Genomic DNA, 12,872 nt, shown 5'->3' on the forward strand with positions numbered 1-12,872 from the left:
ATTAAATTTATAATAATTGTTTTGGTTTAAATTACCAGGTAAATTCACTTAGACATACTACGCGAAGCATGCCCGAAGCTTAGAGAAAGTATTTCCAAAATAATTATAATCGTGCATCGTGATAAAATGCGCCTAGGGGGAAAGAGCAGCCTAGCTAAAGAAAACACACCAACTACAAATGTGCAAAGAAAGTGAATTTATTTGAACACACTAGAACACATAAAATGATTACCAATATCGCCTTGAGTGGCGGCTTACGATCCTAAAGGCATGCAGCAACATGCAAGTAGAAAAATAGAAACTTCAAGTAGATCTCACAAATCGATTGTTACCAAAGCTCTTTGAATATAATATTTACAATCAAATCAAAAAAGAAGAGGCAGTGGTAACAATCGACAAAATAGAAGATAATTCAAATGTGTCAAGTATAAAATTTTGTGCGAAACTCTCTTTTTCTTTTCAAACTCTCATAGACAAACCTTCCAAACATCTCCGCGGAAGACCTTTGGAAAACAGGCAAGTGTTAATACAATCTGCATGACGTTTGGTTGCTAAAGTCAGATAATGATAAAGAACATGAAATAGAAAAGTGAAATGGTTACATATGAAAAATGTGATGCGTCCATGTAAGACCTAATGAAGGTTAAGAATATTCAATTAATAAGTGAAAAATAATGAAAGAATAGCGAAATGTTTCGGGGTGTTCTTGGCACGCAATTCAATGTTATTTATAAAGATTCAAATTTTCAATTGTTTCATTAAAAGTTTAATAGAAATCTGAGTAATCCCATTTGGATTATAAGGATTTTTGTAGAAGGACAGACTAGCAAAATTTACAGATTGAGCGTTAATCAGATTTTCACAAGATTTTTTCTAATCTCAACCCAAAAGCATACTTACAACTTTGTCGAAAACTGGCTGGTTATCATTGATGTCTTCAATGATGATTTTAATTGTACAGGCATCATCTAAAGGCGGCTGCCCGTTGTCACTCGCTCTTACTGTTATGTACGTCTCTTTTTCTCTTGAAGGTTCGTCGTGGTCGAATATCTGTACAGTTTCGATTTTAAAGTCAATGTTTATCCAATTATTAATATAAATAACTATACCTACCTTCATTCCAAAATGTATTAGAGCTGCATATGAACTGTTATATGTTTTTATAAATTTTAAATATCAGTTCATTAAAATATATCAAAACAAAGATTAAAAAAGAAACAATATTTAAAATTAGTTGAATATTTGTAAAATGAAAATATAAGAAAGTTAAAAAAATATGAAATAAAATAAAGTATTTGAAATAACACAGTGCGCCTGTTCAAGAAAAGTAGGAACTTTGTTATATATAAAGCGAACGAGGTATACTTTATACGAACATGATATACATACGTATAATCATTAAAAAAAAAATGTATTTTTTCCATATTCCGAAGACAACAAATAATAACTAACAGTAACTACAATTAATAATAATACTAACGTCTGCTGTCGTTATTCTTCCACTGACGGGGTCTACGTTGAACCTCTCCTTCTCGCCAGGAGTAGAAACAAATTTATATGTGACTGTACCGCCCATATCAGGCGGATCGCGGTCTTCAGCTTGAACCTGTAAATTTATGAACGTTTCAAATACATACACTCAAAAACATCTGACACGATTGAAACATTTATTTGTTTATTTTATACACCTGTAAATAATTTTACTGATTTCCAATAAACATCCATTTCCAAATATCACAGTTACAAACACACAATTTGCATGTTTAATTTGTTCAATGATGACATTATTTCGTTGTTTAAACAATTTTAATAATTTATTTGCACTACGAAACTAGACATTGTTCATCAATGATAAAAAATAAGGATGTAGCAGAATAAATATACGGAAAGCGTATTCCACCAGGAAAAAGACGTGTTTTGAACATACTAGTATGTATATGTATAAATAGCAATATGACGTGTGGTTCCCATTATTAAATAATAGGACCACTCCATCTCTTTCCAATGATTTTTGTAAAAGGCGACTAAGGAATATTCCAATAAACTTAGGATTATTTTTATAAGCGATGGGCTAGCAACCTGTCGCTATCTCGATTCTATCGAGATCGATTCTATTCTAAAGCTACACAGTTGAAGCCTTTCGGTCTTTTCAAGACTGTTGTCTCTGTCTACCCCGCAATGGAAAATAGACGTGATAATCTGTAAGTATATTATAACAAATAGATGTTCTTACCGTAAAAACATAGGTTCCCACAGGCTGCTCTTCCTTCACCGTCGGTCTATAGTTCAGGCACTCAGTGAACAATGGTTTGCGATTGTCCTTCACTGCCAGTTTGGGAGCGCTCGCGGGAATATACTGAAACGTGGCACCAAGCTACTATACTATACACTATTGAACTTCGATGAGGCGTTACCGTAAAGCATAAAACTCAAGTGATAACATTTATTTACATTTATTTAGATCTAATACGACTGGATTCGAGATTTTAAATATCTGTTCTTAAAAGATAAAATGAAAGTACTTCTATAGCGTATTTTTTCTAAGCAGCGTGTCACAAATGTTCAACTGAAATGTGAGATCAATATTTTTCTGTCGCTGAGAGCCTTCAATTGGCTTCATTTTAAGTATAGCTTTCGTGGAAGGAATCGTGTTCAAGTATTTTGAGAAAAGAGAGATTCAGCGGTGGGCAGAGCAAAGTTGCTAGTGAACAAAATATTATCAAAATTTTCAATATGGATATTTTATATGCAAAAAGAAAAACATCTGTCAGATGGTGATTTTGCATGTTAGGTCTTGAACCGTAATCCGACAACACAAATTCGGGTCGTTTCTGAATCTCAGGACCGGACCGTATCTCGGGAACCGGAAACCGGACACACGTACACAATACCTGCAAACGTTTGCAGTCTGTTGTTTGCGAATCGTATGCACATTTGGTTGCAACTGTTTCGGAGTTACGGCCGTCCGAATAAACCATCTTGGGAGATAACCTTATTTCGTATTACGAGTAAATGGAGACTAATAGCGCGACTTTTGAAGGTTTAAAGATTATTATTAAAGATTATGAATTGAATTTTTTTTTTATTATTATCTTACTCAACTTGTTAAAGACCGTTTCATATTGGTGCCCTAAAAATGACAACAATATTTTCCCCCTTAGCTTTTGTAAGTTTAATAATAAAACTATGTTAACACTTGAGTTTAATGCTTAGGTACCTTTTTAAAATTATTTATTATTCTTTGATTCAGATTAAGTTCAAAACAATTGTAACTTTTGTCCAAATTTCGCATTGCATTTAAAATTCAAGACTTAAAAAATATAAGGCCCGCACAAATTAGAAGCACACATATTTAGTTGAATTCTGTAAAAAAAAATGAAATCAACGAATTATTTGTGCAGACCTTTCGTGACATAGAAATAAGTCCTTAGTTCAAAAACTGTACTCTGTCTATTATAATTTTTTTCTAAGCAAAAAAGTATGTTCAAATATTTTAAAGTTTATTATATTAATGATTTAATATTAACACACATTTCAAATAGACAGCGTACGTTACTAAATTAATATTACATTTTACCGAAAAAAGTTAGTAATAAATTAGTACCTTTTATCCTTTAATTATGAAAAGTGTTAGCATAGAAATGAGCTGTGTCATTAAATATATACAAATAAAGATTATGTTATTTATATTTAAGCCATAATTGTGAACGAATTTTCTTTTTAACAATTTTAAAAGTAATAAAACGCTTTTATCTCTTAAGTTCTTAATAAACAATAGAAAAACATAGAAATGGTTTACAATTACGGCAACATTAAACATATAAAACATACGAATACTTACAATATCCTTCGTTGCATGTCATTTACATATTATGCAAAAAGCATGCATCACGTCTATATATAAAGTAAATAAGCGAAAATCAATAAAAGTCTAGAGGGACAAGCTTTAAGGATATAGTATGATAGAAATGTATGACGAATTACTCTATGTCTACTCACGGCCGATGTGTATATAGGGAGGTGCCTCGAATGTCGCAATCTTGTGACGTGGTGAGTAGGATATGTGTATTCCCGTGCTGTAAGGAAAAAAAAACAAGTGAAAAATTGTAACAAGAGGAAGAAGTCGAGGTTTTAAGGTAAATACTTGATGAATCGAAAGCTAAAAGGTATATTTGGTCCGTCATAAAGTAGCTACGGTATAGATGGATAACTCTTATCAGTTCGGTTTGCTAAATATTTTTATTTATGCCTCTTTTACTTTAAAAAATTCAGTCATTTGAGTTTATTACTGGGTCTTTAAAACTGACATATATAAGTAATTGTTTAAAGTGATTTTAAAGTTTTTAAGATTTCAAGGCCTGCGTCTAAAAGATGCACAATATAAATTTGAATAATCCGTATAAGTAGATCTATCTGTATCAACGTTAACTTGTACTGCGACTGTGCCTCCGACAATGTAAAAATCCTCTTGTTCTAAAAGTATATATGAAGAAGCGTGAAATGTGTGGAATGAAGGATTACTATTTTCCATTAGTCTCGCTGGTATTCTCGATTTTCAAGCCTCCGCCTTGTCACAGAGATTAAAGATGGCGAATTTTTTACTGAAGTTTTGAACATAAACAAAAACCATTAAATTTTTTAAACTTGATTGCTAGTTTTTATTAAAGAAACCAGTTATAAAACTAAAAAAATTTTGGAAAATAAATATTAAATTATTGCATTCCAATGCCGAATTTTATATACGAGGAAATTATAATAGTTCATTTAGAATCAGTACATATTCTTGCCGTTTGAAAACGTGCTGGAACATAATGAACGACTAGGCTCAGCCAAAACAACTTTAAAATAAATTATAATATAATAAATATTTATTTTCGGCCTACTAAATACTATGTTATATTTACTGTAAATTCCCAATAAATTCTCTTTAATGAGGCATTACAAACATTTACACTGTTTATATTTAAATTTACTACATGCATGAAATGAATAAACTAATAACTGCCGATATCTGGGAGTTGGGTGTTAAATTATTCTGAGTAATCAAAAGGCTTTATTTAATTTTTAACCTCCGACGACGAAAGAGGGTATTGTTTTCCGCGGCAAAACCAATATCTTCGGTACCCAATATTCTTCTTTACTTACGAGGAAGAAAATAATTTCTGTAAATCGTACGTATATAAGAAATGCTGATGTAAAAACCATTCTCATTACTATGAAGTTCGTCTAATCTATTCAAAAAAATTGGCGTTAGGAACTAATGGACGTACACTTTCACAAATAAATGAAGGATTTAAAACATACATCTCCACTTAGGCACAATCTTTTTCGTTTATAATACATTTAAGAACGAATATGAAGTATGAAAATGATATTTGTTTAATCACAGCTCGTATACATTCTTAGCTAGTTGCTACCATACTAAGCTAAGCCTAAAATTACACACACGCGTTTTGCATACCAAAAACAATAAAGTTGACAGCAAACTTTGAACACCTGAGAATTCTAATGTAAAACAAACAGTTACATATGAAGATAAGCCAGTAATATCAGTCATCTCAGATTATACTCAGTTTACATACCAATTAACTGTAACGAGTTAACACCGGGACACACTAAGGGTTTTAGTTACATCGTTAGGTATTCGCGTTTCATATAAGGATTATCATTTGTCAACAAACTATATCTGAGCTGGGTTAGGTTACCCTGTTTCGGTGTCTCCTAAGAACATTTTACTAAGATATAAGTAGGTGCGTAGAATAGTTACGTCTAAATTATACAATAAGTTCGGCAATACAATCTTTTGACACTTTCAGTTGGTAGAATTGAAATCCTGTTGGTTATTTTGTCTACATACCTACTTAAGTAAGAGATAATTCTTTCTCTGAAAGATTAAAATAATTGAAACATGACAAGTGCGCACTTGATTAAAATTAGTAAACAGCTGAACGTGGCGTTTTAGTCTTATCAAGACTGTTGCCTATGTCTATGCCAAGGGATATAAACGTGACAATATCTATGTTTGTATGATTAAAATAATAACATAAATAAATATATACGGGAAGGGACACATAGTTTGACCTTGCCCCAAAGTAAACTCGGCACTAGTGTCAGTGACATATTATTATGATTTGCAATGTAAAAGAAGAGGGAGAATAAAAAAATTTACAGTTTTTATAAAAAAACACTATGATTGCTAATAGCGTTAAATCATTTACCAGATTTAATCATACAAACTAAGAAATAAATCGTTCAACACAATAATATTAGAGAAGTAGTTTTACAAAAAGAAAATTATAACCACATTTTTCTAATGACGATTTAGTTAAATCTAGTTAAATGTATATGAATAAAATGTAAACGATTAACCTAAAATGTCGTCTTAAGTCTGTTGAAAAAAATATGTATTTGAATAAAACTGAGCAAGTCCATACGTGTGTACCGAGCACTACAATTAGGCTGAACTATAACATATATTTCATTTAGGCAAGGAAATGCAAGTGACAGCAAGACTAAGCAATTTTAGACTTAATTAAGTTGGCTTCTGTGTTGGAACACTTAACATTGAAATAGGTAATGACTTTAATTAAAGCTTGAAATGATAAACGAATAGATAGCACTCAGAGGCCAATATTAAATTCTAAACTTGTTTTTCCATAGGATATGGTCTAAAAGGAAAAAAAATACAAAAATGGAGAGAAAAGACACGTAAAGCCGCTGCCAAATATCTATGAGAATGCCGAAAATCTGGTATGTATAAAAAGACAAATTGTCTGATATTCAAAATAAACAAGGCAACTTAATTGGCGTGTGGTTCCTGGCACCAATAGAAAAGAGAATAGGACCACTCCCATTCCCATGAATGATATAAAAGGTGACTAAGGGATAGGCTTAAAAACTTGGGATTCTTATTTTAGGCGATGGGCTAAGCAACCTATCACTATTTGAATCTCAATTCTATCATTAGCCAAATGGCTGAACGTGGCCTTTTCAAGACTGTTGGCTCTGGTTACCCCACAAGGGATATAGACGTCATTATATGTAAGTATGTAATTGAATTATTGTACCAGTTCGTTTGCCTGTAGAAACGTCTAAATCGATTTTCCTCTAAAAATTTTACAACTTAGATTTACTAACCTAACCATTATTACGTTATACAGCCATCCATTAGCTCATCAGTGATTCTGAACAATTCGATAGTAAGGTATCGAGTCAGAAAGCCGGACGATTGGAATCAATCAATTTATCAAATCATCAGGCCTTATTCCGCGAACAATTCATACCGGCTCGATTCTCGTGTTGTCTATTCGATTTGAATAACCGATTTGTAGAGTGGTCCGTATTTAATCATTATGAACGAGTAACTTTGGGAGGATATATTTTTGACCGCCTCCAAAAATAAGGTGGTTCGCAGTTAGATCTGTTTGTCCGCGATTATCTCGCGTATCGTTGAACCGATTTTGATGCGATTTTCAGAAAAAAAATTGTTACACTTAGGAGAAGGTTAACCGACTTGTCAAAAAAGGAGGATAACGAATTGTAATAATTATTTTTTTTTCATTTTACCAATAATCTCGTACCCAAACACTGAAATGGTCGGATACTAAAAGCATCTTCTACATTTATTTACCAAGTCTACTTTTGTGCCATATTGAATTTCACTAGCATTGTTATGACTACAAAAACCATCTTTCTAATTCATAATTTACATACCGCGTTTTAGACCACAACATATACATTTCTCGTCTTCAAAGCATTCCGCATTGACTCCCTCACAAAGGGTGATGACTTGACAAGCACAGTGGCATTACTCGGATTATGTGTGTGGAGTACATTCGGTCTGCTCTCAGGTTATCTAAAGTCAGGATTTGACCCAAAGATTAAACCACCTATATACAGACTATACGGCCTATTTGGCGTACTACCTTTGAATCACTGGTCCCGGGTTCAACCCCTATTCAGGTCATGGTCAGATTTGAGTCTTTAATGTTTATCAATGTTTGTTATACATATTTATATTTTTTTTATTAAATATTGGTTCAGCTGCTAGACCAGCAGCGACTGACCATGAATAAAATCATTATTTAAGTTCCACCTTTATTCCTCAGATCACCCCCAAAAACCCCCAAAAAATAAAGAATCTGGAAGGTCATAGAAACAGATTGGTATGACATATCATAACACTCCACTTTTTGCGACGGAGGTTAAAAATAAGCGCGATCAAAGCGGCTCAATTTAAAGCTTGGAGATCTTGATTGATGGCTGGAGCGATACAGTAAATTAGTTGCCTTTGACTTTTTTGCAAACTTGAGTAATGGTGCCTACTTTCAGGCTATAGAGTCTTTAGAGTTTTTAAAGAACATGGCTCTATTACAAAACTGTTTTTATAATTTTCTAGATTATGTCTCTTATCTCTGCTCTATATTCCATATTTAATGGAATATTATAAATGATAACTAATTGGTCCAAATAACTAGAATTAATTTTTAAAAAAATGCAGGAATTGTGGAAAATATAGTGTCTGCCTAAGTGCCTATCCGTCGCCTAAAAGAGGTTTAATTGTGTGTAATTAAAAAATCTCCATTCACATAAAATAACACTTCTTTCTTCACAGCTGCATATCAATTTGCTTCAAAAAAATTAAAATTAATTGAATTTTTCTGTTACGGGCACTGTTTTCTATGATGCTTACTCTACCATCTAATGTATCATGTGGACCAACTGGTCCCAATTAAGGTTACAATAAAACCTTTATCTTTTTAATCTTGCTTTTAACACAGATTAAAAAAATCAAAATCTTATTTTTTTGGGAATAAAATTCCTTTTTAACAGCGAAAAACGTGGAAGCTACATAAATGTGCCTGTATTTGCAAAAAAAAAGACAATTCAAGCGGGCATAAATTCGTACAAGGTTCGTACAACATAAATTACAAACAAAGAAAGGGAAAAGGTTAGAAAACTTGAGGAATCAAGTACCATTCTAGGATCAAAATGTCGGCTGGGGTCCTTAAAAATGTTTATCAGAGGTGCCAGGGCCGTTATCACCAAGAGATAACTTTCAAAAACAAGTTATGATGCCGTATTTACGTGCCAGATGTTTTCAAAAGATTTCACGACTTTAAAGGAACTTCTGAACGCATTTCCACGAAGTGTTTTGTTTACCCCGCAGGACTGTTCTGGAAAATGTCGTAGTGTTTTCATGAAAAAATGTCTTTTGATACTTTATCGAGATGATTCTTAGTGGGATAAGTTAAGTGTCTTTGAACTTAGTCACTTTTTCGTGACAAATTACCTCCAAGCAGGAATATGATTTAAATAGAAGATAATGTTGAGTTCCCGACTTTGTTGGCGCTGAAGCGGAACATCAGTTTTCACTTAGAAGATCAAAAGATGGTTATTTGAGTTATTTTCACGCTGAAGTTAAAGACACGGAGGCTCTTTATTCGATTCCAGAGGGAAATTATTCATACTTTACTATTTTGAAACGGTGGTTTGAGTTTAGACCCTCGGGGAACTAATCATTTGGTTCTGTAATAGTGTTCATTTTATTTATTATCTCACGAGACAGCACACAAATCGTATGTGTGTCCTTTTCGTATAATGAGTATGTGTATTTTATTTAGGATGAAGTTTTATTAGGGATTTAAGTAAATGACTTATCCGATAAGTAAAAGATGACAAACACGGAAGGATCAATCCTTGTGGCCATGTCAAAAGCTTGTTTATTATAAAATGAACACCAAGACGCGCAGGATCGTTTGATCTATTACCTAGACCACTCAAGTCTATTATAAACTTCAGCTTACAGTGTCAAAGGTTACAACCTTTTTAATGACGTCTATAGGCGATTGTTAGAATTCGGAGTAATTTGAAGGTGACTCATAGTATTTTCACGGAATCAAAAACAGTTAACGTGGTAAAAAGTGTAATTTTTTTTATTACGCAAACAAACATTGCTACGTAAAATAAATTGCTGGACTTAAAGAGAATGAAACTACTATTTGTATTTGTCATTTTTTTCTCTACACGATTCACTCAGGGAATAACCACAATCTTTAATGATTGCATAAATATTTCAACAAAGTCGTCAGCTATTCTGTGATTGATGAGACACTATTTTCCTTCAGCACTGATTATTTATTTACAAAACAGCGCGAAATTTCATCCCCATTACCCAGCCCTATATTTTCGTGATTAGAAGATCGGGATTCCAACCTTTACACCCTCATGCATACATCAAAGGGCGGAGTTCTCACGGTCCGTTCCGGGCGGGTTCGCTCGGCCGCGTTCGGGTCACGGTCGACTCAACACTTTCGTGGGTGAAAGTGTGTTTATAGCTTTATATTAACCGATAATAGTTAGTTCACAGGAAGGTTTACAGCGTCGGTAGATAGAGAATGACGCTAAGGTTCTAAACATCATTACCAGAACTACTTATGTTACTACTAAAGACTACGACAGTGTAGTTCCAGGCACCAATATTTATAAAGAATAGGATGTCATAAAAGGCGACTAAGGGAGAGGCTTATAAACATGGGATTCTTTTTTTAGGCGATGGGCTAGCAACCTGTCACTGTTTGAATCTCAATTCTACCATTAAGCCTTACAGCTGAACGATACTGTCAGTCATTCAAGACTGCTGGATCTGTCTACCCCGCAAGGAATACGCGTGGTTAAATGAATAAATGCAACCTCAACAAAATACGGTACATATAAAATCAACGTTGCAAGATAATGTTCTTATTTTACGTGCATTTTATAACCACTGCAACCCTCATTTACAGTCCACAATCCACACCAATAATAAGAATTTACGAGTGCGCCCCAGACAAATGACAGTAATCAAGCAAACAGACACACAGACACTGTTAAACTTATGACAGGTCATTAGGTGCAGTTAATTAAAGGTAAAACATGGTCGGCCAGCGCATCACAAACTGGGATATGCATTGTATGAGTTTTATTGAAGTAACGGTACACGAACAAGCTTATAATATTGTGAGAATTCACCGATAGATACGAAAGACTTAAAAATGAGTTCTTTAACAACTTGGAATAAATATTCATGCTTCATATTAATAATTTTCATGACTTATATAAATCAGCGACTGTTTAATAATATTACGAATACCTATGTACGAGTAGGTATCTCTTTTCTCTTTTTATTACTGGCCAGTTGTAAAAAAAGAAAATATTAAGTAGCATTCTATTTCACAGGTTCTTTGTCCGAACAAACAAATTGTTAAAACAATTGTTGTACTTTCTTCACAGGGAATTAGTTAAAAATTAATATTAAGTATGTGATGTGTAGTCTCATAATATTATTTTGTAAAAAAAAAGTCATTGCAATAATTATAAAGTAAAGATTATTATTATGCAAATTGCAATTATTGTAACCCAAATCTCTAATCAAAGTCTAAGGGTGTTATTAGTTCATTTCTAACATTAACAGCTACAAACTGAAACGCTGACAAATGGTTTGAAAACATGGGATCCAAACTTATAGCCCTTCAAAGGCATTAACTATTAACTAATGAGGCCATAAATAGACCAGACAGAGTCTGTTTGTCAGCGTCGACACAGATTTGTTGCTTTTTGACTTACCCGCGGTGATTAAGCCGCCTGCTCTTTTATACTTACCTTCGTTTTTACCTGTCATTTCGAAATGAAAGATTTTGCTCGTGTTTCTAAAAATAAAGCATGAAAATAGTTGGCATTTTACTAAATACTTCATGAAAAATTTAAAAGTGATTATATTATGTGCTATATCTTTGTCGAACTTTCTGATAACTGTTACTTAAGAATTTATTTTTTAATATGTAGTGTGTAATATCTCATTTATTTTATTTTATTATAGGCTTATATTTTTTTACTAGAGTACGCCCGCGGCTCCACTCGCATCGAACGAAAAATCTCTTATTGTCGTTCCCGCGAGAATTCCAGGTAATCCTTTCATATCAAATGCCAACATCATAGTAACAATTTTAGCAGCAAATTTCAGCCTGATTGGTCCTGTAGTTTGAGCTGTGCGTTGATTAATTAGTAAGTCAGTCAGTTACCTTGGCGTTTTTTTAAACAAATTTATTTAAAACTGTATTGAGACTTAAAGCTACAGCAGATGAACCTACCATTGTATTTTTCTACACCATTAAGAACATGGGATGTTTACCAGTCTCACACAAATCACGATAGCGAAATTATCTGTAAATATCTACAACTCGGGTATTTGTAAACGAAGTGCACCCCCTAGTAACGAAGATTAATAGGGGGGGTGTTAATGATAATGAAAACAAAGCGATAAGCAACGAGACGACGAAACGCAGGAATTTCAATTCGCAGTTTTAATTAAAGACGGAGGTAACTAGTACAAATTCTGGCAAGATAAAGGGCTCACTTATATTCGTTGGAATTTCTATGATCGAGACTTTATTTTTTATGTAAACTCAACTCTAATGCACCTAAAATTATGAACGATACTTGCACGGGAATCAGGGAATATGTACAAGTTTTTTATAAAAAGAACATGGGGTTTGAAAATATTTTTTATACATATTATGTGTAATTCATGATATTTTCGTGATGATCTTGAGTTGCGATGCGTAACAGCCAAGCGGTTAACTGCATGAAATTCTGCATCCTTATACGTACGTATAGTGTGTGGAGCACATAGAAGGATATGGGGTACATTTTTCGCTGGCAGAGACGCGGGCGAAAGCTACAACGGAATTCATTTGGTAATCTCATCATTGTAATTGTGATACATAATCAAAGCCATAAAAAGGCACTTTTCAGTGTCCCAAGAATGTTGCTCGGTCGCGTAATCCCATTAGAGAAAGCAGTTATTTTATTAAAAATTAATCGTTTTAATCTCG

At 33.3% G+C, this 12,872-nt stretch overlaps 1 protein-coding gene across 1 annotated transcript in view; it reads right to left on the bottom strand.

Annotated features, from left to right (window-relative positions):
• LOC106131592 (DE-cadherin) overlaps window positions 1-12,872 on the bottom strand; it is a 217,082-nt gene that overhangs the window by 34,029 nt on the left and 170,181 nt on the right. The window contains exons 2-5 of the mRNA XM_060949829.1: window positions 4,000-4,076; window positions 2,234-2,356; window positions 1,481-1,606; window positions 901-1,050 (exon numbers count right to left, since the gene is read on the bottom strand). Coding sequence (XP_060805812.1) covers window positions 901-1,050; window positions 1,481-1,606; window positions 2,234-2,356; window positions 4,000-4,076 — 476 coding nt within the window. The remainder of the gene's footprint in view (window positions 1-900; window positions 1,051-1,480; window positions 1,607-2,233; window positions 2,357-3,999; window positions 4,077-12,872) is intronic.

Source organism: Amyelois transitella, chromosome 20 (genome assembly GCF_032362555.1).
Source record: "Amyelois transitella isolate CPQ chromosome 20, ilAmyTran1.1, whole genome shotgun sequence".
Lineage (NCBI taxonomy): Eukaryota > Metazoa > Arthropoda > Insecta > Lepidoptera > Pyralidae > Amyelois > Amyelois transitella.